Here is a 22,693-nt window from a genome sequence, read left to right on the forward strand (position 1 = left end):
GACCGGGTCATTGAGTAGTAGCACCAGCCTCCTCACAAATGGACACACAACCAATGGAAAGGGATGACAACATAACAGAAAACACAACTCATTATATTCCAATGATGCTTTTTATTGATTATACACTTTCATAATAAAGGTAAATGAACCTGATTTTATTCTAACCAGGTTGAAGTTCTTCTTGGATTTCAAAATCATACCAAAGCTCTACAGGAGGATTGACCCTAACTCTAACCCACATGGTGGCGCTGTCACCAGCTGCATCTATATAAAACCTTATAGCCCACTCTTCATAGTCTGTATAGTCTGTAGAACCCTAAGGAAGCCCGCTCACACATTCAGCTGAGGATATATTCCATACCTCTGCTGCAGAAAATCATTTACACCCGCAGGAAAAAACAACCCCAGAAACCCCTAAATCAAGACCCAACTTATTCAAAGCTTAGAGAGGATCAGCATTGACGTCCGGTTGCTTCATGTATAATTATGTATGAATATTTCATGTGCCATTATAGATCTGTAGAAAGATCAATGACTCTTCCTGAGCGTCGGTCGTTCTGAGCCTCCATGGAAACCTGAGAAAATACCCAAACCCAAGTTATGGTCAGTCATTGATCTTGAAATTATACAGATGTATCTTCTACAAAATGCGATGAGAAATAAAAAATATGGGTAGAATTTGTTTCTATTTCAGCCAACGCATGAACCCCCCCCCCCCCCCCCTACATCCGTCAGCAAGGAAATTGAACTTACTCAATAAGTCCAGGCCAGTTTGATGAAGGCAGGGTTTTCATCATCATACTTTGACATGATGGACCTGCGTCTTCTCTCACCCTGGCCACATCTCTGAGGAAATCAAATGACAGAAGTTCCGTTTTAGGTGTGATACAAAAATACAAAATATCTACTCATACATCTTTATATAACTTAATATGATCTAGTCAGGAGCTGTCGACCTACCGGGATGCAGTTGCTACCCTTCTTGACACACAGCGTCACTCTGCAGTGCAGGAAGACCTCACCATCCTGTCCAGAGAACTGGAACGTGTTGAAGGAGAAACTGTTGGATGTTCCCTGTCCGTTGTTCTTCACATTGACCGATCTAAAATAGTGAGGTCACACGATCTGGATCAGGTCAAACATTGGGCTGAGGTCGGGTTGGTGCCAGAACAGAATCTCTCTCGGGTTCGGGTGAGACTGGGTCAGCTTCCTCTCAGGCTGGGTCGTGATTGGTGGAGCTCATGTATCAATGAGACCTTGATCCCGCTCCACAATCACTGGGATCTGGGATATTTTTGGATTCGAGTTTGCACAGTGGGAGGAAATGGAGACGTATCGTCATGCAGTCTGTGATCTCACCCTTTGATGATGAGGTCATATCTCAGGGTTCCGTTCGGGCTGGGCTGGTCGGTCGCCCAGCAGGAGTCCGTCACCACTGCAACCATTTTGTCATCCAGCCCATCCGCGCTCAGCTCCACCCACAGCTTCTCGTCCAGTTGCATTTCAGTACGTTGTTGTAAGGCTTCCTTGGTGATAAGGTCCTTGTAGGCCTTCATGGTCAGATTGTAAATCTATTGTCCAGAAGTGATCTGCTGGGTGACGGAGCTGGAAGGCAAAGACAGAGTTCAGTTCAGTCTTCATCTCTTAAAAAGTAAGTTAAGCTCAGTTTCTGGTTCTCAAAGGCGTCACCTCTGGAACCGTACACACAGCACACACCTGTCTTTGAGTGTGAAGGTAATGGTCTTGATGTCCGGCTGATCGTAAAGACATGAAAAGTCCAGATGAACCGAGTCCTGACGGTTGATAATGCCGTACATGGAGCTGTTCCGGTTCACGATGGTGTTCTTGTAGAGGATCTGGCTGTTGTTTGCCTGTAGGGACACACGGAGACAAACATTGTTACTGCACCTTCATTTTAACATTTCAGGCTGCAGCAGTTACTAAATGTTCTCCTGAGAGGTACCCACCAGGATCACTGCTCCACAGGCTTTCTTCCTGTCAAAGCCGAACGTCACCATGTGGGTCTCATTGTCCATTTCACCTTTGCAGGTCTCGTCATTGAGATGTAAGACAGAGAAGTCACTGCCTTTGTTTTCCAAGAGACATTTAGCCATAGTCAGCTTAGCAGCGTTCTTCTCGCAGACCATTGGCTCTCCTGACATCATATAAAGATCTGTTAGCTTTTTTCCAAATAGCAGAAAGGAGGAACATTCAGATGCTAATTATACGTTGATTAACATCTTTTCAGGGGCTGACAAATGGACACTTTCCAAAGTTTATATCATGTCTCTTTAGTATTACTTCTTAATGTTATTACATGCACGAAAAAGGATTGTTAACATTTATATTTATATCATGTTTGGAATTATTTGGTGCCAAATCTCTTCATATGGGCCAAATTAATTGAACATGCGAGCCAATGAAACACATAGGGCCTCATTAGGAGGTTTCTGACCACGACAGGTGACACATCATCTATTCAGATCCTCAATGGATATTCCACTTATTCCATAAATCTGAGACAAATTATAAAAAGAGTTGTGAATCTCTTGAGTCGAAGCCGACTCACCAAAGGTGCCGGTTGAGTTGTACTTGGAGGCGAACATGGCCCGGCAGACGCAGCCGCTTCCCCCGTTGCTCTTCTGCCCACAGAACTCGTGATCACTGCAGAACGTGTCCTGACAGACGCCCTGATAGAAAGCAGCTGCAAACACACACACACACACACACACACACACACACACAGGTGTTGATCTCAGACAATGATCAATGACAAAGTTACAAAGTGCTTTAAAAGTTCAATCTAGATCAAATATGACAGGACAGAGGAAAGTACAATCAGTCAATATTACAAAATTAAAATCAATAAAACTCCCATTAATAATTTAGACCATTCCCATGGCAGAAGACAAACATCTATCCCATTTGCCTCCAATGACAGTTGATAGAACTTCCTGGTGGAAATGTTAACCTTCACCTCAGAGACAGGTTTCGATCGTGATCCTCAGGCAGCTTTTGATCAATGAAGCTCTTTCTAGAATCAACCCACCGGTCTTTCAGTTGATCAATCTAGCAAATCTTAATTAAAGTGAGCTCTTCTGCAAATGTCCTGCAAAATTGGTGAGGACACATACACGAAGGTGCAGCTAGCTAACTGTTATAATACTACACTCTTGTTTTCACGACGTTATGGATAGAGAAACCTCCAGTTCGTCTAATTCCAGGATTCAGTACAACTTGGTTCAGTTTGCATTTACCAGTCAGTGGAGGTGCTGCAGTTGATAGTCGGGTCCGCAGCCTCTTTATACTGCTTGTCACAGCTGTGGGGCAATAAGCAACATCAGATCAGTTCATTTTATCTGAGCTACAACTTGGCTGCTGGTGTGGGACGTTGTGTTCAAGGTCTCACCCGGAGACACTGTGTGTGGAGTCTTTCTCTTCACTCACAGTCCGACTGGAGTTTCCACAGAGCCCGTGAGCGTCTTGTCCATTTGGCCCTGACCAGTTTCAGAAAGGGAAACGTGACGATCAATGAACTTTGCAAGTGGAGCAAAACGAAGGCTTCAAATAGTGACGAGCAGATCAATATCGAACGCAATGATTCTTGAATTAGCGTCTCAAATTAAATCATCTTAAATATTTCATATGTACCATTTAACAGCCTTGCGTTTAGCATGTGGCTCAGTTATTAACAAAGAATAGCTAGAAGAAACATGGCAGATGGTGGTTGTGATCAAATCAGCACTTCTTGTCCAATTTTATGCAGATGACGCCATTTTATTTGTTCCACAGAACAAATGCAAGTACTGAAGAACATTTATTTTAAATAGTACTCCTATCACTCTCTATACCACGACATACAAATGTTATTCTTGTTGGGTTTGTGGTTTCTGATCAGTGCAGATGAATTTGACTCCATACATCACCCCCAACATGGCACCTTCAGCCTAATTACTAAGAATCAAGGATTTACATTGTACCTGTCAAGTGGATGTGAGAGACGGAGCCATCGAAATGGACAGAAACTGTGAAGTTGGAGGCTGACATCTTAGCCGTCACTCCAGCCTGGTCCTTGGTGAGCTCCCACCCATGGACCACCATCGCTGTGGTGTTGAGACGAAGCTCTCTGGTGTCAAGCTTCATCACGGCAGCGGAGCAACGAGTCAGAAAAAAAGTCCACGAGCAAAATGTTGAATCCAATTTGAACTTTTGTCATAATTAGCATGGTTTTCATTATTAAAGAAAGAAACACGCATCACCATCATCTGTCTACTGATTCCAGAAATCTCTCGCATATCTAGAGAAACGTTCATCTTATGGCCAATTCAGTCATACGATTCAATATTAAATAATAAACTCTATTGCTCTGAATCGACGGCGGCTGGTGCGGCTGTCGATCAAGACAACAGCAACATCAGCAGATTCTCCAGTTCAGGGTTCTTTCACCAAACGTTGAATCAACAGGTGAACAGCTCTTTGTGCAGCAACGGGTTCTATGGAGCGTGACTCACCAGAGCTCGACTCCCTTGTTCCAGAGAGATTTGAACTCCCGCCGCGTCCAGCTGCAGGATCACACGTTTCAAGAAGCTGACGTCTTTCCGGCGTCGCTCCTGGAAGACGCCCACCACCTGGAAGCCGGGGATGGATGTGGACTTGAACAGAGTGTAGCCACAGCGGTCCAGCACAGCATGGACTTGCCCAGCGAAACCAATGACCGTGGAGCCAATCATGGTGCACACGTTGTTTGGGATGATGCAGCTGATGGAGGCGGAGGAGCAAATTCATATACTGAACAAAACACCATCAGTGTTTGGTAACGACTGAAACATATGATGAACTTATGGAATTTGATGTAACCTGCCATTTCCATTGCAAGTCTCCTTGGGATCACAGACACTGACATCAGCAACTGCTCCCGCATCACAGGAAACAGTGGAGCAGATGCTTGGGTCTAGAACTGTCGTGTTTGTCTTATAAACAACGCCTAGAAGTCAGGAAAACTATATTTAGTTGGTTTAAAAAATATCACCATAGCCTCAAGAAAGCATAATAGTGATTTAGATTTGGATTTTGCTTTTGAGGTCTAAATATGGATTTTAATAAACATTTTGTTTACTCACCAGAGCGTCTACAACCGCTTAGTTCTGTGTAGACAAATGAAGTTGTTTTACTTTTAGGAAATCTCTGTTCAGAGAATGTGAGGCCATTGACCTGCGCGTCTAGTTCCTGGAAAGTGCCAGAAAAACAAATGTGTAGTAATCGTCCAAGACTTCTACAGATATATCGTTAATAAATCGGGATTTACACACGAGACTCAACACAACCAACAGAACAATGACCAACTCATACCATACTCCTGATTAATTTACTCACGAAATGAGAAGCAGTGAATGTAGAATACGTCTTGAATGACAGAGCCATTTGTGGTTCAACATTTAAAAGTTCAAACATTTGAACCTGAGAAGAGAATTTGGACAAAAAGCAGGAAAGAAATGTTTTTAAAATCAGAAGACCTGAAAAGAACACGTGTCAGAACAAGTTCCCGTCTGATTCTCACCGACACGTCTGTTTTGTCAAATTTAATTAAGTTGCCACATATTCCAGCATGTTTCAGGTTCGGTAGCTGGTTTTTGACATAAGATCCAAGTGCGAAATTCATCTGGTAAATATCCAGGGTTCCTCTGTCAGACGCTCCTCCCGACATCAGAATGCAGTCGTTCTTGATTCCAGATTCGTACTCACCATTGAAGCAAACAGTCACTATGCTGGCATTGTAGCCCACCTGTTGGACAGGAGGAGACACAACATCAACATAACATGTAAACATTTGATTAGTTAGTTATTAACGTAATTGGTAGGTTGATTAAAACACATTTATACGTTTATTACTCACATATATTTTTTCATATTTCTGTCCGTAGTAGGTGATGGGGCATGACGTGATGTTCAATTCAGCTGAACTGTTAAAATCCAGGGTCGTTGCCGTACCTGCAGATATCGAGACAAGTGGTTTTTGGTTAATTGGTAACCTTAGATCTCAGGAGTCAATTTGTTGAGGTTTATTTTTTGTTTTATGATTAAAGAAAAATAAAAGAAGGTCATATTTTCGCAGTAAAGGTCTGACCTCTTGAAGCTACATTACTCTGTTATGAAAGATGTGTCTCAATTCAGAGGCTGCGTCCGTCAGAGCAATAGACTTTCTCATTGTTAAGCTATTTCAAATGCGTCCTTTCATCCCGACACGACATCTTGTCAGTGTGAATGAAGTGAGTGGTTGTGTGTGAGTTGTGTAACCTCTCACCTGCGAGCACACTGAGCGCAGCCAGGTATAATATGTTGAACATGCTGGCGGCCGATCAGGGATCTGAAACACAGTTACACAAACTTGTAAAGTCTCCGTTACATTTTTTTTCAAACTGAAAATTGTGCAAATTATAAAATGGACATATTTACATTGTGTTGTTTTTCTTTTTCTCCTCTTCCCCCTAATTATGAATAAAAGCATTTTTGAAATCCTTGAAATGTTTCACCTCACAGCTCCTGAGGTGATAGACGCTTTTCCACTGTGAAGTAAATCCAGTCACTCTTGTTAAAGCTTTAATTATCATTTGCATCACAGCAGTGATCTTACATTTAACTGCTTATCTGCCGTCACTGTCCCATGTTCCATTCTCAACTGGTGCATTCAAACTGAATTCAACACGTTTGCATTTATAAATTTCTAAAGTGATTTTCAGCTTCTTTATTTGATGAACTCAGTCGGAGAGACCGAGAGGGGATCAACTCACATGGGAACTAAACGTTCAGCCATCGAGCATCCAGCTAAATTACATTAACACTGTTAACACAATCTATGGGACCATCGGAAAATATATAAATATATACATTTTTCTGTTTATTTTAAAACAACCAAACGATCCAAACGTGTGAATGAACCTCGTAGCTACAGAGTTTCTCACTTGACCAAAAGCACAAGGTGCAAATTACCTTTTTAATAAAATGTTTGTATTGTCAGATCTGCAAATATCACTTATTCTGAAAGATTAAAATATATAAAAAAAAACGGAAAACTGCTTCACAAATAACGTTATTATTATTGTTATAGTTAACAATAATTATTTATTTATATTCCAAAAATCTTAAAAAAAAATGTGTACATGTAAAAAGTATCCTGTCTTAAAAGTCATTGTTACTCTTATAAACTGACAGGAGGAGAAGCTTCCAGGTGGTTCTTACCGTGGTAGGAACTGAAGTGCAGCAGCTTTGTGTCGGAGGAGACGTTTCACCTCCGGACCGATTGGCTCAGTCGTGCGTCTGTGTGGACGACTCAGGTCTCTGTCTCACACTGTCTCTGTCCACTTCTTTTATCCTCAGCCCAGTGAGCACATTCTCGTTCTGGTCCTTGTGACCAAACTGGTTTCTGTCACGGAACATTCCAGACTCCAAACAATGTGTAATTAATAGGGCTGTGAAATGATTACAATTTGTAATCAAATTAATCACAGGTTTCTATGGATTAATCATGATTAATCACATTACCGATTTCTCTGTATATTTTTGTGAAAACAAACAATTTATGACAAAAAGACGGATATATATATTTAACATGTTTTCTTTTAATAATCATAAATAAACAAAACAATGGTGCTGCTACTCAGCAGTTCTTTAGCAATTCTCTTGGCTATTCCTTATGGAACATTAATATAATCTTCATCCTAAACAGAATTCGGGATTCTTAACCCTTTTTACCCTGTCTAAAACAGCCCTCCCCAGATTGACCTGTTTTGAGAGCCAACAGTTACTCCCCGCGTTTACCCGCGCTTCATTGAATTTCATTTCTTTGACATTCAGAGCATTGGGCAGAAATCACATCGCGTCAGCACCCACGTGGGCCTTCACGATGCTTTGTTTTAATTAAACAGCCGGATTCCCCTGGTCCGCACCAGTTCTAAGTCAGCTGCTAGGCGCCCCAAATCCTGACACGTGACATGTGTTGGTAGGTCTCCATGTGTGTGTCAGGCATGTGAACTGTGTTTTTTATTCAGGAGCATCCTTTGGAGAACGAGGTCTAACCGGCCCACGAAGACCACAAAGTGCCTTATGTGAACAGCATCAACTCAAATTATAAAAGCAACATGAGACAAAACTTAAAGAAGGATGCATTTAAAAAGAAATTAAAAGAGTTAAACGGAGAATAAAATAGATATATAAAATAAAAGAGATAAAATACTAAAAGTGATAATAATAATAATAGTGTAAGAAATGGGTAATAAGTGAATTTAACAAAAGGCCGTGTCAAACGCAGTAAAGTCTTCAGCATTGCTTTGAATGATGATCTCTGCTTCTCCCTGTTTAGTTTTGATTCTGGGGACCGAAAGGCACCTGAGACTTAGAGAACATGCAAACTCCAGACAGCGCAGACTTCTTCTTTAATGACAAATGTCTGAAATAACCTTTCTGGCCTTTAAACATGAAATGGTTACAACATGCAAATCGCTGCTCACCGCTGTATTTATATTTAGCTCTATAACTCATACTATATAAAAACCGGTTGGACATGCTCGCTTTTGTACACTGTTGTACAAGAAACACGAAAAGCATTCCAGAAGCTGAAATGTTAAATTGCTGGTCTGGAATGTAACGGGGCAGGAAAGAGATTGACAGGTTCATTGTTCAGGTCTGTCTCTTGAGATTTAGCTCCAGGGAAGAAGATGGAGGGAGGACAAATTCAGGTTTGTCCAACCGACCACAAAGTGCAAAAAGTTACCGCTTTACATAACATCACACAAACACACACATGCAGACATGCACATAAACTCCAAGATGTGTGTAAATCCTGACACGTGACATGTGTTGGTAGGTCTCCATGTGTGTGTCAGGGATGTGAACTGTGTTTTTTATTCAGGAGCATCCTTTGGAGAACGAGGTCTACCCGGCCCACGAAGACCACCACTATTTATTTATTTGTTATTATGCTATATTCTCTGTACTGTAAGAAAAATGAAATGAAGATGGACGACACATCTCAACTTCCTCCTGTTGCACATGAATAGTAGAATCTGTGAGTCGAGCCACAGCATCGAAGTCCCGCTCATATATGCACTCCGCCAGTTACGAGTTGATCTCAGCTGACTAAGATGACAGCGTTTGTATGAAAGATATTATAGGGAAGACACATTGTCCATCTTCATTTACTATCTGTGGATAATATATAACGAGCCTAACGGGGCAATGATAAACAAACCAAGAGGAAAAGTTTTGTGAATCTAAAAAGATGAACGCCGAACAGTGGAGGGAGGGAGGGTGGCATGAAGTCTGGGGAATAGATGACGCAAGAAGAAAGAAGAAGTGACTGAAGAAAGGAGAAGTTTGGTGGTTGCTGTGGAGAGAGAACTGTCACCAGAGAGAAGGAGGACGTGCGTGGTGGAGAGATAAATCAGTTCTGGGACTGAGGAGCTTCAGTGGGCTTCTCGCCTCCTCCTCTGCTCTGGTGATGCAAACGGTCCAGGAGGCTGAACTCTGTTTCCCGCTGCTCCTCAACACGTCCTGCAGGAAGCTGGTGCTCCCTCAGCCTGTGAGAACCATCTCCTACCTCCTGCTGTCGTCCATGTCTCTGCTCACGGTGACGCTCAACCTGCTGGTCATCATCTCCATCTCACACTTTAGGTCGTCAGATGTTGTTTTTGAATGTCTTTATTTGACTCCTCACAGATTTCTGCCAGTGCGATGATAACTGATGCTGTAAATGATGTGAAGTGTTTGGTGTGTTTCCTCCCCAGGCAGCTCCACACTCCCACCAACCTCCTCCTCCTCTCTCTGGCCATCTCGGATTTCCTCATCGGCTTCCGCGTATCCTTTCAAATCGTGCTCCTCGACGGCTGCTGGCTGCTCGGTGAACACATATGTGTTGTGTTTATCATTTTGGATTACATCATCACCTCTGCCTCCATAGGAACCATGGTGCTGATTTCGATCGATCGCTACGTGGCTATTTGTGACCCCATGCATTACCCGACCAAATTCACTCAGAGAAGAATTAGAGTCTACGTGTGTTTGTGTTGGGCGGCTTCAGCTCTGATTCAGATTCTGCTGCTGAGGGACACCCTGATGGAACCGGGCAGCTCCCACTCCTGCTATGGAGAATGTGCTTTCCTTCAGGATCAGGTTTCTGGACTTGTTGATCTAGTTCTGTCCTTCATCGGCCCGGTCAGCATCATCATCGTTCTGCATGTGAGGGTGTTCCTCGTGGTGGTGGCTCAGGCCCGAGTCATGCACTCCCAAATCACAGACGTCGCTCTGGTGAAGGTCAGAGTCAAGAAATCTGAAATCAAAGCAGCCAGGACCCTCGGTGTTGTTATCGTTGTGTTTCTGATTTGTACCTGTCCATATTTTTGTGCTTCACTCATGGGCCAGGACCAGTCCGTCAACGTTATATCTGATACCTTTCTGATATGTCTGTTTTACTCAAACTCCTGTCTCAACCCCATGATCTACGCCTTCTTCTACCCCTGGTTCAGAAAATCCATGAAACTCATCGTTACACTGCAGATCCTGAAGTCTGGCTCCTCTGACTCCAGGTTGGTGAAGAGCGTGCAGTGACGCTGAACAAATATGATGTTTTTTTATGATTCTCATTTCATGCACGGGTAGATTCCAGATATATTGTGCAGAAACGAAGTTAAAGGAAATCATTTCAAAGTCAAAACGTAAAGGTTAAAAAGAGTAAAAGAGGTGAAGAGATTGAAGTAATAACTCAGTTTAATTCAAAATCAACAATCCTCTGCATATCTGTTTTTAACTTATACATATATATATATTATTATAGAATTTAAATGGTAACTCCTCTAATATATATATTATATATCATTTATAGTATTGTATTTGACTTTTTTTTACATTAAGCTCTTTTACATTATTTATCTGAATGTGTTTCATTATTGCTCTAATTACACTGCTGAGCTGACCTGTTCATGTCCTTCATCACTTTCCGTTGTACTGTTTAACCCTGGATTAACTTGAATATGACAAAAAAAACTTGAAACTTGAAACTTGAAGAATGAATTTGTATAAAAAGTTGGACATAAGTTAAACAATAGAGACCATGTTGGTATTTTAATGCTTTAAGGGGGGGTTGATAAAGACACTTTGGCTTCATTGTCTTGTCAATATTTATAAATGATCAATGATCCCACATGTCTTATAGTTTGTGATTGATGTAGTTTGTTAATAATCATTTAAACATAGAGACACAACCGTTGACAATGATGCATTAATGTAAGATACAATGATAAATAGATAAATAGCAGCTGTGATATACTGAAGTGATCGAGAACCTTCAGTTTCCTCTGCTCTGTAGCTTTGTTTCAGAAAATGTTTTTTAACTCACTTTAAAACAAGAATGTTCTTAAAACATGAATTTAAACTTGATCCCGTTGTTGAAATTCAGGAAAGAGACAGGACCAGTTATGTTGTTTCAACTTGAGGCCAAACAGCAAATGCTCTGTGTTATTCCTGTGGTTTAGTTATTTTTATATAAAAATATGATAAACTTGTATAAAGCAGTTGTGAACAGGTGAGTTATAGGGTTAGGGTTAGGGTTTTCTAGAACAACAACAGACCAGAACAACATTGTATAAATCCATAGAGAATAACACACAGTCCTGTTCGGTGTGATGCTGTTTCAGAGTGAAATGAGGTTGACATGTGGAGAAATAGCAAAAGAAACGAAAACAATAGTAACACAATAACTGTAAAGGTCCTGATACAAACTCACACATCCACACACAAACAGGTAATCACACGTGCACATCCACATACACACACACACACACACACACACACACACACACAGTTCAAGACCTTTATACTGTTTCTATTAATTGGCCGTTTACATCCATTTGCTGGTGAAAAACAAACCCTAACCCAATTAAGTTATTGATACTTGTCTGACAGGTGAAGAGGCAATTTGCACATAAAGCTTGACGGAATTATATGATTTTTAAATGATCCTTATTATTATTGCAATTTTCAATGAGATCATTGAATAATTGAACAGTTTTGATCCTTTTCTTTTTATGTAGCTGTGTCAGTTCAGACTTTAACCCTAGAACACTAACGTCGGGTGTTTTTTAACCTAAAACAAATTTAGATATATCTACTTCAAAACCTCAAACAGATCTAGAAAAATCTGTGTAAAAAACAACAAAAACGGTTGATTTTCAGTGCTTAAGAATTGAAAACAAAATTAAAATGCAGTTTGTAGTTGTACTGCATCTCAGAACCATATGTACATCAATATATAACGTTCATGACTTAAATGTACAGACAAAGTATTATTACAAAGTATTTGTTTTTCGCTCTTTGCTTTATTTAATATTTTCATTATTAATTCTTCCCTTTTGGGCCTTCTTTGTGGAAAAATAAAAATTCCCATCATAAAAACTACAACTCCAAGACCTCCTGAGAGTTTATCTACCTAGCTCAACCGCTACATCTACCTTTAACACGCTTGCACAGGGGAAAACTACTGTCAGTTTCTAGCCCTAAGCCTTTCAAGGTTCCCCTCATCACCTCTAAATTATTTGAAACATATTTTTCTTATTTTAGATATTATTCAAAATATTCAAGAGTAATCTGGATGGTGTTAAAATATCAAAGTGAATTTCACGGACCCCCTGCAATGCCGTCGCGGACCACCAGGGGGCCGCGCACCCCTGGTTGAAAACCCCTGTGTTAGAGGGTTAAACATTTTGGAATATGTTATGAGCTGTTAATGATGTATGGAGACTGTGCCTTCACAGGACATGTGCCAGGAACGGCTGGACCGAAGAACAAGTTCCAAGCTCTAATATTATTTTTTTAATTAAAGTATTTTTCTTTAACGACTCCCTAATTTTTGACTAATTTTAGAGCCTTTTTATAGGGTCCCCCCATGATACCTTTTTTTCGTTTTCATGAGATGTTGCATCGGGGAAAAATAAAAGAAGAGAACTTCCAATTGCCATGTATTGTTGTACATTAATATATTTTGAGGAGAAGTATTTTTTATCAGGTATATTATATTGGGTAACACATTTTACGTTAGTGTTCTAGGGTTAAATTCAAAATGAATTTAAAAATGACTATATCAAATAAATGCTCTATAAAAAAACTATTATTTCTCGTTCTCCACGTGTTAAAGTTTGTTATAACATCTTTCCTGCCCGACAACAATCAACACCATGAGTCTCAGTGTGACGCATTGAGCTTTGGCCTTCTGACAAGATGAATTTGCATATGGGAGTGGAGGAAGAGAAGAGATAAATCAGACTTCAAGTGAGGGCAGGGAGAGCTCAGCAGCTTCTCCTCCCTCTCTGGACATGGAGGCCCCGCAGGAGGCTGAACTCTGCTTTCCCAGGATCAACAGCTCCTGCAGGAGGACGCTGCTCCCCCACTCAGAGCTCATCTCCAGCGTCCTGTCCTGCATCACTCTGCTCACGGTGGCTCTCAACCTGCTGGTCATCATCTCCATCTCCCACTTCAGGCACTGATCAATTATCACCTTTTCTCCACATCACCTTCCAAATGCTGTTTTTTCTGGTTCCAGCTGATGAAACACTGATGACAACAGTTTTGACTGATCTGTTTTTTAACATTACAGCGACATAAATACTCTAATAATAATATTGTGCCTTATTCAATCGTGTTGCAGAGTAGTTCAAGGTCCTATAACTGCTGAATACACGTCTACATGTATGTCTTCAGTGTTGATATTCTCTCATTTCAGGCAGCTCCACACCACCACCAACCTCCTGCTCCTCTCTCTGGCTGTGGCAGACTTCTGTGTGGGTGTCCTGCAGATGCCGGTTCTTCTTCTCCACAACCAGGGCTGCTGGTACCTGGGCGACCTCATGTGTGGCGCGAATGGCTTTTTAGGTTTCGTCGTCATCAGCGTGTCCGTGGGAAGCATGGTGCTCATATCGGTCGACCGCTACATAGCCATTTGCGAGCCCATGTTCTACACCTCCAGAGTGACCCTGAAGAGGGTGAAGCTCTCTGTGTGTCTGTGTTGGATGTTCTCTACCGTCCACAGCAGCTGGATACTGAGGGACTTCTTAAAAGAGCCCGGCAGGTTGAGCTCCTGTTATGGACACTGCGTAGTTGTCGTCAATTTTGCTGAAGGCCTCGTGGATCTTGTTGTGACCTTGTTGGGCCCCATTCTGGTCATTGTCGTGTTGTACCTGCAAGTGTTTGCGGTGGCGGTGTCTCAGGCTCGAGCCCTGCGTGGTCACATCCTAGCTGGAGAGCGTTCAGAGTCTGTGAAAGCTACGAGATCTGAGCTGAAAGCCGCCAGGACTCTGGGTATTGTGATCGTGGTGTTCCTGCTCTGCTCCTGTCCATATTACTGTTTCGCGGTTGCGGCCGAGAGTAACTTGGTCGGGGCGTCGTCTGCAGCCCTGGAGATTTGGTTGTTGTATTTTAATTCCTGTTTGAATCCTGTGATCTATGTTTTCTTCTACCCTTGGTTCAGAAAAACCATCAAACACATTGTGACGCTGAAGATTCTGCAGCCTGGCTCCAGAGAGGACAAGGTGCTGTAGAGGAAGTAGAGAGGAATGACTGGAAACTAAATGTACTGGATTCAACCTCTGTTCACTTGGTTTCAGGGTAAATTAGGAAATTCACTGTATATCAGTTTCTCAAATTATTGAAAAGTTTCTCTATGCCTGCTTCTTTTTATTTAAGGATGTTTTTTATATATATTTCTCCCTAAGATTGAAACCACTGGCATTAGAGGCAATACTTCAGAGTATAGGCAAACTTTTTTACTCCAATACAAGTAAGTTATATAGCGACTTGCTTTTGATGATTGTGAAAGTAAATAAATGTGAATTTTGTTCCTAATTTTTTACATAAAAAATTGAATATAGAGACAGAAGATTCATAAAGTACTGGAAAGAAAAGCAGAAACAGTTACAGTCAATACAAATTGACACAGCACAGAAATACAGGGAGAGTTTTTCCTCATTCATGTTTAAATATTATGTTTAGCAAATAACAGATCAGACATCTCAGAAACGTTATGTTTGCTTCAGGTCCGGTCGAGGGTGATTTTATTTTTACTTTTCAAAACTGAACATTAAAGATCCAGTGTTTAGGATTCAGGGAACTCTATCAGCAGGAGATGAAAATGAGGTCTGATATTGTTATTATTGTATAATCCCATGGAACTACGAGTGATTGTGTTTTCGTTACCTTAGAACCAGTCTTTAATATTGTTGCGGGTGGAAAATCAAAGGAGAGGAGTCGTCGTTCTCAAGTTGAAATTAAGCAAGTTTATTCAGAGGTCACAGGTCAGTAAAACGCGGTGTCCATCAATTGAACATGCATGGCTCTCTAGTTCTACGCAGCAGGCTGCACAGGAAAAGAGGCGCTTAAACAGAGTGCGCACATAGATTATATATTGATACATTGGGCGTGACAGGGGTTCTTCTTGGATTGGTCAAAACTAGATGGAGGCCGCTGCATCTAGACGGGGCAGTGCCTCATCCTCTTGGAATGTCGCGTGATGAAGATATTGTACGTGCACTCCATTGTCGTGGCTACCAGAGGTCATAATGTTCCTGCCTCAAAGCAGCTGCCTTAGTGTGTTGTGGGGGAGAGGATTTAGGCCAAGGTCTGCTCCTTATCTGCTGTTTGTCTTCTACTTTGTGTTTGTGTGAATTGAAACAGGGAGCTGGGATGTGTGGTACAAAGTGTTGACTGTTCTACAGAGTGTAATAAAGAGGTCAAAGGAATGTTTGTGGTGTATGTCAATAAATGTATGTGTAATGTATGTAGTATATGTCAATAATATCCACGTTAGGAGTGGGTCCTCTTCACCATGTTTCTATAGAGGCCTAGAAGGGACAAACCAGGCCCTGGCTCCAGAGAGGAGCTTTAGATGTTTTACATTGTGGGTCCTCTGGAAGTGAGCCGAGGGGTTTTCAGCTGGTTGCACTATGCAACTTCACCACTAGATGTCAATCTTGTATCAGTGTAATCACAACGACGCCATCTCCTCTGCACGTGACGTAAACAACACTGTCAAGCCGGCTTGTGCTTCAAGTGACGTCACTCCCATGGACTCCTGCCTCCTGCAGCAACAGTTAATGAATCCAAAAGGCATCAAATTCTAGGAGGTAATCTGTTCCGTTATTCTGGAAAAAAAAAAAAATATATATATATAATAGGGTAAATTCAGGTATATTATAGGGTATATGTATGTACGTTTTGAATTAATTTGTATTCTATTTTGTTGTTTTGTTAACTTACATAAAATAACTCATATTTATTACTACATTACAAACACCATCCTCACACACAATCACATTATCATACACGTCACTTTAACTGGATTATGTTATGTCTGTATGTCTTTTCATTATATTAACATACATCTAACTTTCTGTTGTCACCATTTCACAAATTAAAATAAAAACTAGTAGTACAATGTATCGTTAGTGTATTGTAATGTTTTTTAAAACATAATTCAACTGAGTCAGAACAATGTGCACAGTGTTTTAGGCCTTGATGTCTCAATCTGCTCATCTTATTCAACTGTCAAGTCGAAATGTGCGACTTTAATTCAACTCTGATGTCACAACACACAAAGGCACAAATTGACTTCCCTCCATCCTTTCTGGTAAAATCATGCACATAATATTTCCACAAAGAGCAGTGTAAGGTACTGGGAACATGTTTTATGATATTATGAGGACTCTAAGGTGGACCACAAGGGTGCCAAAAGTTACCGCTTTACATAACATCACACAAACACACACATGCAGACATGCACATAAACTCCAAGATGTGTGTAAATCCTGACACGTGACATGTGTTGGTAGGTCTCCATGTGTGTCTCAGGGATGTGAACTGTGTTTTTTATTCAGGAGCATCCTTTGGAGAACGAGGTCTACCCGGCCCACGAAGACCACCTCTATTTATTTATTTGTTATTATGCTATATTCTCTGTGCTGTAAGAAAAATGAAATGAAGATGGACAACACATCTCAACTTCCTCCTGTTGCACATGAATAGTAGAATCTGTGAGTCGAGCCACAGCATCGAAGTCCCGCTCATATATGCACTCCGCCAGTTACGAGTTGATCTCAGCTGACTAAGATGACAGCGTTTGTATGAAAGATATTATAGGGAAGACACATTGTCCATCTTCATTTACTATCTGTGGATAATATATAACGAGCCTAACGGGGCAATGATAAACAAACCAAGAGGAAAAGTTTTGTGAATCTAAAAAGATGAACGCCGAACAGTGGAGGGAGGGAGGGTGGCATGAAGTCTGGGGAATAGATGACGCAAGAAGAAAGAAGAAGTGACTGAAGAAAGGAGAAGTTTGGTGGTTGCTGTGGAGAGAGAACTGTCACCAGAGAGAAGGAGGACGTGCGTGGTGGAGAGATAAATCAGTTCTGGGACTGAGGAGCTTCAGTGGGCTTCTCGCCTCCTCCTCCGCTCTGGTGATGCAAACGCTCCAGGAGGCTGAACTCTGTTTCCCGCTGCTCCTCAACACGTCCTGCAGGAAGCTGGTGCTCCCTCAGCCTGTGAGAACCATCTCCTACCTCCTGCTGTCGTCCATGTCTCTGCTCACGGTGACGCTCAACCTGCTGGTCATCATCTCCATCTCACACTTTAGGTCGTCAGATGTTGTTTTTGAATGTCTTTATTTGACTCCTCACAGATTTCTGCCAGTGCGATGATAACTGATGCTGTAAATGATGTGAAGTGTTTGGTGTGTTTCCTCCCCAGGCAGCTCCACACTCCCACCAACCTCCTCCTCCTCTCTCTGGCCATCTCGGATTTCCTCATCGGCTTCCGCGTATCCTTTCAAATCGTGCTCCTCGACGGCTGCTGGCTGCTCGGTGAACACATATGTGTTGTGTTTCTCATTTTGGATTTCACCATCACCTCTGCCTCCATAGGAACCATGGTGCTGATTTCGATCGATCGCTACGTGGCTATTTGTGACCCCATGCATTACCCGACCAAATTCACTCAGAGAAGAGTTAGAGTCTACGTGTGTTTGTGTTGGGCGGCTTCAGCTCTGATTCAGATTCTGCTGCTGAGAGACACCCTGATGGAACCGGGCAGCTCCCACTCCTGCTATGGAGAATGTGCTTTCCTTCAGGATCAGGTTTCTGGACTTGTTGATCTAGTTCTGTCCTTCATCGGCCCGGTCAGCATCATCCTCGTTCTGCATGTGAGGGTGTTCCTCGTGGTCGTGGCTCAGGCCCGAGTCATGCACTCCCAAATCACAGACGTCGCTCTGGTGAAGGTCAGAGTCAAGAAATCTGAAATCAAAGCAGCCAGGACCCTCGGTGTTGTTATCGTTGTGTTTCTGATTTGTACCAGTCCATATTTTTGTGCATCACTCATGGGCCAGGACCAGTCCGGCAACGTTATATCTGATACCTTTCTGATATGTCTGTTTTTCTCAAACTCCTGTCTCAACCCCATGATCTACGCCTTCTTCTACCCCTGGTTCAGAAAATCCATGAAACTCATCGTTACACTGCAGATCCTGAAGTCTGGCTCCTCTGACTCCAGGTTGGTGAAGAGCGTACAGTGACGCTGAACAAATATGATGTTTTTTTATGATTCTCATTTCATGCACGGGTAGATTCCAGATATATTGTAAAGACACGAAGTTAAAGGAAATCATTTCAAAGTTAAAACGCAAAGGTTAAAAAGAGTAAAAGAGGTGAAGAGATTGAAAAGAGTAAAGTAATAACTCACAGATTAAGTCACAACCAACAATCCTCTGTATACCTGTTTTTAACTTATACATATATACATATATATATATTTCTATTGTCACTCCTATAATATATATAATTTTATTGTATTGTATTTGACTTTTTTTGAAAGCTCTTTTACATTGTTTTATCTGAATGTATTTCATTATGGCTCTAATAACACTGCTAAGCTGACCTGTTCTTGTCCTTCTGTACTTTCCATTGTACTGTTTAACCCTGGATTAACTTGAATATGACAAATAAAATTTGAAACTTGAAACTTGAAGAATGAATTTGTATAAAAAGTTGGACATAAGTTAAACAATAGAGACCATGTGGGTATTTTAATGCTTTAAGGGGGGGGTTGATAAAGACACTTTGGGTTCATTTTCTTGTCAATATTTATAAATGATCAATGATCAGACAGGTCTTATAGTTTGTGATTGATGTAGTTTGTTAATCATTTAAACATAAAGACACAACCGTTGACAATGATGCATTAATGTTAGATACAATGATAAATAGATAAATAGCAGCTGTGATATACTGAAGTGATCGAGAACCTTCAGTTTCCTCTGCTCTGTAGCTTTGTTTCAGAAAATGTTTTTTAACTCACTTTAAAACAAGAATGTTCTTAAAACATGAATTTAAACTTGATCCCGTTGTTGAAATTCAGGAAAGAGACAGGACCAGATATGTTGTTGTTTCCACTTGAGGCCAAACAGCAAATGCTCTGTGTTATTCCTGTGGTTTAGTTATTTTTATATAAAAATATGATAAACTTGTATAAAGCAGTTGTGAACAGGTGAGTTATAGGGTTAGGGTTAGGGTTTTCTAGAACAACAACAGACCAGAACAACATTGTATAAATCCATAGAGAATAACACACAGTTCTGTTCGGTGTGATGCTGTTTCAGAGTGAAATGAGGTTGACATGTGGAGAAATAGCAAAAGAAACGAAAACAATAGTAACACAATAACTGTAAAGGTCCTGATACAAACTCACACATCCACACACAAACAGGTAATCACACGTGCACATCCACAGACACACACACACACACGTACAGACAAAGTATTATTACAAAGTATTTGTTTTTCGCTCCTTTGCTTTATTTAATATTTTCATTATTAATTCTTCCCTTTTGGGCCTTCTTTGTGGAAAAATAAAAATTCCCATCATACAAACTACAACTCCAAGACCTCCTGAGAGTTTATCTACCTAGCTCAACCGCTACATCTGCCTTTAACACGCTTGCACAAGGGAAAACTACTGGCAGTTTCTAGCCCTAAGCCTTTCAAGGTTCCCCTAATCACCTCTAAATTATTTGAAACATATTTTTCCTAATTTAGATATTTTTCAAAATATTCAAGAATAATCTGGAAAGGTGTTGAAATATCAAAGTGAATTTCGCGGACCCCCTGCAAATGCCGTCGCGGACCACCAGGGGGCCGCGCACCCCTGGTTGAAAACCCCTGTGTTAGAGGGTTAAACATTTTGGAATATGATATAAGCTGTTAATGATGTATGGAGACTGTGCCTTCACAGGACATGTGCCAGGAACGGCTGGACCGAAGAACAAGTTCCAAGCTCTAATATTATTTTTTTAATTAAAGTATTTTTCTTTAACGACTCCCTAATTTTTGACTAATTTTAGAGCCTTTTTATAGGGTCCCCCCATGATACCTTTTTTTCGTTTTATGAGATGTTGTATCGGGGAAAAATAAAAGAAGAGAACTTCCAATTGCCATGTATTGTTGTAAATTAACATATTTTGAGGAGAAGTATTTTTTATCAGGTATATTATATCGGGTAACACATTTTACGTTAGTGTTCTAGGGTTAAATTCAAAATGAATTTAAAAATGACTATATCAAATAAATGCCCTATAAAAAAACTATTATTTCTCGTTCTCCACGTGTTAAAGTTTGTTGTCTTTCCTGCCCGACAACAATCAACACCATGAGTCTCAGTGTGACGCATTGAGATTTGGCCTTCTGACAAGATGAATTTGCATATGGGAGTGGAGGAAGAGAAGAGATAAATCAGACTTCAAGTGAGGGCAGGGAGAGCTCAGCAGCTTCTCCTCCCTCTCTGGACATGGAGGCCCCGCAGGAGGCTGAACTCTGCTTTCCCAGGATCAACAGCTCCTGCAGGAGGACGCTGCTCCCCCACTCAGAGCTCATCTCCAGCGTCCTGTCCTGCATCACTCTGCTCACGGTGGCTCTCAACCTGCTGGTCATCATCTCCATCTCCCACTTCAGGCACTGATCAATTATCACCTTTTCTCCACATCACCTTCCAAATGCTGTTTTTTCTGGTTCCAGCTGATGAAACACTGATGAAAACAGTTTTGACTGATCTGTTTTTTAACATTACAGCGACATAAATACTCTAATAATAATATTGTGCCTTATTCAATCGTGTTGCAGAGTAGTTCAAGGTCCTATAACTGCTGAACACACATCTACATGTATGTGTTCAGTGTTGTTATTCTCCCATTTCAGGCAGCTCCACACCACCACCAACCTCCTGCTCCTCTCTCTGGCTGTGGCAGACTTCTGTGTGGGTGTCCTGCAGATGCCGGTTCTTCTTCTCCACAACCAGGGCTGCTGGTACCTGGGCGACCTCATGTGTGGGGCACATTGCTTTTTAAGTTTCGTCTTCATCAGCGTGTCCGTGGGAAGCATGGTGCTCATATCGGTCGACCGCTACATAGCCATTTGCGAGCCCATGTTCTACACCTCCAGAGTGACCCTGAAGAGGGTGAAGCTCTCTGTGTGTCTGTGTTGGATGTTCTCTACCGTCCACAGCAGCTGGATACTGAGGGACTTCCTAAAAGAGCCCGGCAGGTTAAGCTCCTGTTATGGACACTGCGTAGTTGTCGTCAATTTTGCTGAAGGCCTCGTGGATCTTGTTGTGACCTTGTTGGGCCCTATTCTGGTCATTGTCGTGTTGTACCTGCGAGTGTTTGCGGTGGCGGTGTCTCAGGCTCGAGCCCTGCGTGGTCACATCGCAGCTGGAGAGCGTTCAGAGTCTGTGAAAGCTACGAGATCTGAGCTGAAAGCCGCCAGGACTCTGGGTATTGTGATCGTGGTGTTCCTGCTCTGCTCCTGTCCCTATTACTGTTTCGCGGTTGCGGCCGAGAGTAACTTGGTCGGGGCGTCGTCTGCAGCCCTGGAGATTTGGTTGTTGTATTTTAATTCCTGTTTGAATCCTGTGATCTATGTTTTCTTCTACCCTTGGTTCAGAAAAACCATCAAACACATTGTGACGCTGAAGATTCTGCAGCCTGGCTCCAGAGAGGACAAGGTGCTGTAGAGGAAGTAGAGAGGAATGACTGGAAACTAAATGTACTGGATTCAACCTCTGTTCACTTGGTTTCAGGGTAAATTAGGAAATTCACTGTTTCAGTTTCTCAAATAATTAAAAAGTTTCTCTATGCCTGCTTCTTTTTATTTAATGATATTCTTTTATATATTTCTCCCTAAGATTGAAGCCACTGGCATTAGAGGCAATACTTCAGAGTACAGGCAAACTTTTTTACTCCAATACAAGTAAGTTATATAGCGACTTGCTTTCATTGATTGTGAAAGTAAATAAATGTGAATTTTGTTCCTAATTTTTTACATAAAAAATGTATTATAGAGACAGAAGATTCATAAAGTACTGGAATGAAAAGCAGAATCAGTAACAGTCAATAAAAATTGACACAGCACAGAAATACAGGGAGAGTTTTTTCCTGATTCATGGATAAATATTATGTTTTGCATATAACTTGTACAAACACACATTTGTTTTGCTCACACAAACAAAACTATAGAAACTGACCACAACAGATCAGAGTTGACATCTCAGAAATGTTATGTTTGCTTCAGGTCCCGTCGAGGGTGATTTTATTTTTACTTTTCAAAGCTGAACA

At 41.3% G+C, this 22,693-nt stretch overlaps 5 protein-coding genes across 5 annotated transcripts; 4 read left to right on the forward strand and 1 right to left on the reverse strand.

Moving 5' to 3' along the window:
* Positions 1-753: 753 nt before the first annotated feature.
* On the reverse strand, positions 754-2,916 carry LOC133966981 (uromodulin-like). The gene is given in 7 exon segments (XM_062402124.1): positions 754-846; positions 961-1,102; positions 1,360-1,605; positions 1,717-1,871; positions 1,968-2,155; positions 2,570-2,704; positions 2,892-2,916. Coding segments are annotated over 7 exon segments (984 nt in total).
* Positions 2,917-9,478: 6,562 nt separating this feature from the next.
* On the forward strand, positions 9,479-10,599 carry LOC133966983 (trace amine-associated receptor 13c-like). The gene is made up of 2 exons (XM_062402125.1): positions 9,479-9,666; positions 9,780-10,599. Exons 1-2 carry the CDS (start codon positions 9,494-9,496, stop codon positions 10,597-10,599), a joined length of 993 nt encoding a protein of 330 aa, XP_062258109.1. The 5' UTR covers positions 9,479-9,493.
* A 2,735-nt stretch (positions 10,600-13,334) lies between these two features.
* LOC133967574 (trace amine-associated receptor 13c-like) lies at positions 13,335-14,579 on the forward strand. The gene is made up of 2 exons (XM_062403113.1): positions 13,335-13,522; positions 13,766-14,579. Exons 1-2 carry the CDS (start codon positions 13,359-13,361, stop codon positions 14,577-14,579), a joined length of 978 nt encoding a protein of 325 aa, XP_062259097.1. The 5' UTR covers positions 13,335-13,358.
* Positions 14,580-17,483: 2,904 nt separating this feature from the next.
* On the forward strand, positions 17,484-18,604 carry LOC133967605 (trace amine-associated receptor 13c-like). The gene is made up of 2 exons (XM_062403163.1): positions 17,484-17,671; positions 17,785-18,604. The coding sequence occupies exons 1-2, from the start codon at positions 17,499-17,501 to the stop codon at positions 18,602-18,604; spliced, it is 993 nt and encodes a 330-aa protein (XP_062259147.1). The 5' UTR covers positions 17,484-17,498.
* Positions 18,605-20,847: 2,243 nt separating this feature from the next.
* LOC133967568 (trace amine-associated receptor 9-like) lies at positions 20,848-22,092 on the forward strand. Its single transcript, XM_062403106.1, has 2 exons — positions 20,848-21,035; positions 21,279-22,092. Exons 1-2 carry the CDS (start codon positions 20,872-20,874, stop codon positions 22,090-22,092), a joined length of 978 nt encoding a protein of 325 aa, XP_062259090.1. The 5' UTR covers positions 20,848-20,871.
* Positions 22,093-22,693: the final 601 nt, after the last annotated feature.

Source organism: Platichthys flesus, chromosome 13 (assembly GCF_949316205.1).
Source record: "Platichthys flesus chromosome 13, fPlaFle2.1, whole genome shotgun sequence".
NCBI classification, from domain to species: domain Eukaryota; kingdom Metazoa; phylum Chordata; class Actinopteri; order Pleuronectiformes; family Pleuronectidae; genus Platichthys; species Platichthys flesus.

What these genes read in the sequence shown, in the direction of transcription:
- LOC133967574 (XM_062403113.1), top strand. Translation starts at nt 13,359, where the DNA reads ATGGAGGCCCCGCAGGAGGCTGAACTCTGCTTTCCCAGGATCAACAGC. An exon ending in ATCTCCATCTCCCACTTCAG is followed by an intron (nt 13,523 to 13,765) that starts GCACTGATCAAT and finishes CTCTCATTTCAG; the next exon opens with GCAGCTCCACACCACCACCA.
- LOC133967605 (XM_062403163.1), top strand. Translation starts at nt 17,499, where the DNA reads ATGCAAACGCTCCAGGAGGCTGAACTCTGTTTCCCGCTGCTCCTCAAC. An exon ending in ATCTCCATCTCACACTTTAG is followed by an intron (nt 17,672 to 17,784) that starts GTCGTCAGATGT and finishes TTTCCTCCCCAG; the next exon opens with GCAGCTCCACACTCCCACCA.
- LOC133966983 (XM_062402125.1), top strand. Translation starts at nt 9,494, where the DNA reads ATGCAAACGGTCCAGGAGGCTGAACTCTGTTTCCCGCTGCTCCTCAAC. An exon ending in ATCTCCATCTCACACTTTAG is followed by an intron (nt 9,667 to 9,779) that starts GTCGTCAGATGT and finishes TTTCCTCCCCAG; the next exon opens with GCAGCTCCACACTCCCACCA.
- LOC133967568 (XM_062403106.1), top strand. Translation starts at nt 20,872, where the DNA reads ATGGAGGCCCCGCAGGAGGCTGAACTCTGCTTTCCCAGGATCAACAGC. An exon ending in ATCTCCATCTCCCACTTCAG is followed by an intron (nt 21,036 to 21,278) that starts GCACTGATCAAT and finishes CTCCCATTTCAG; the next exon opens with GCAGCTCCACACCACCACCA.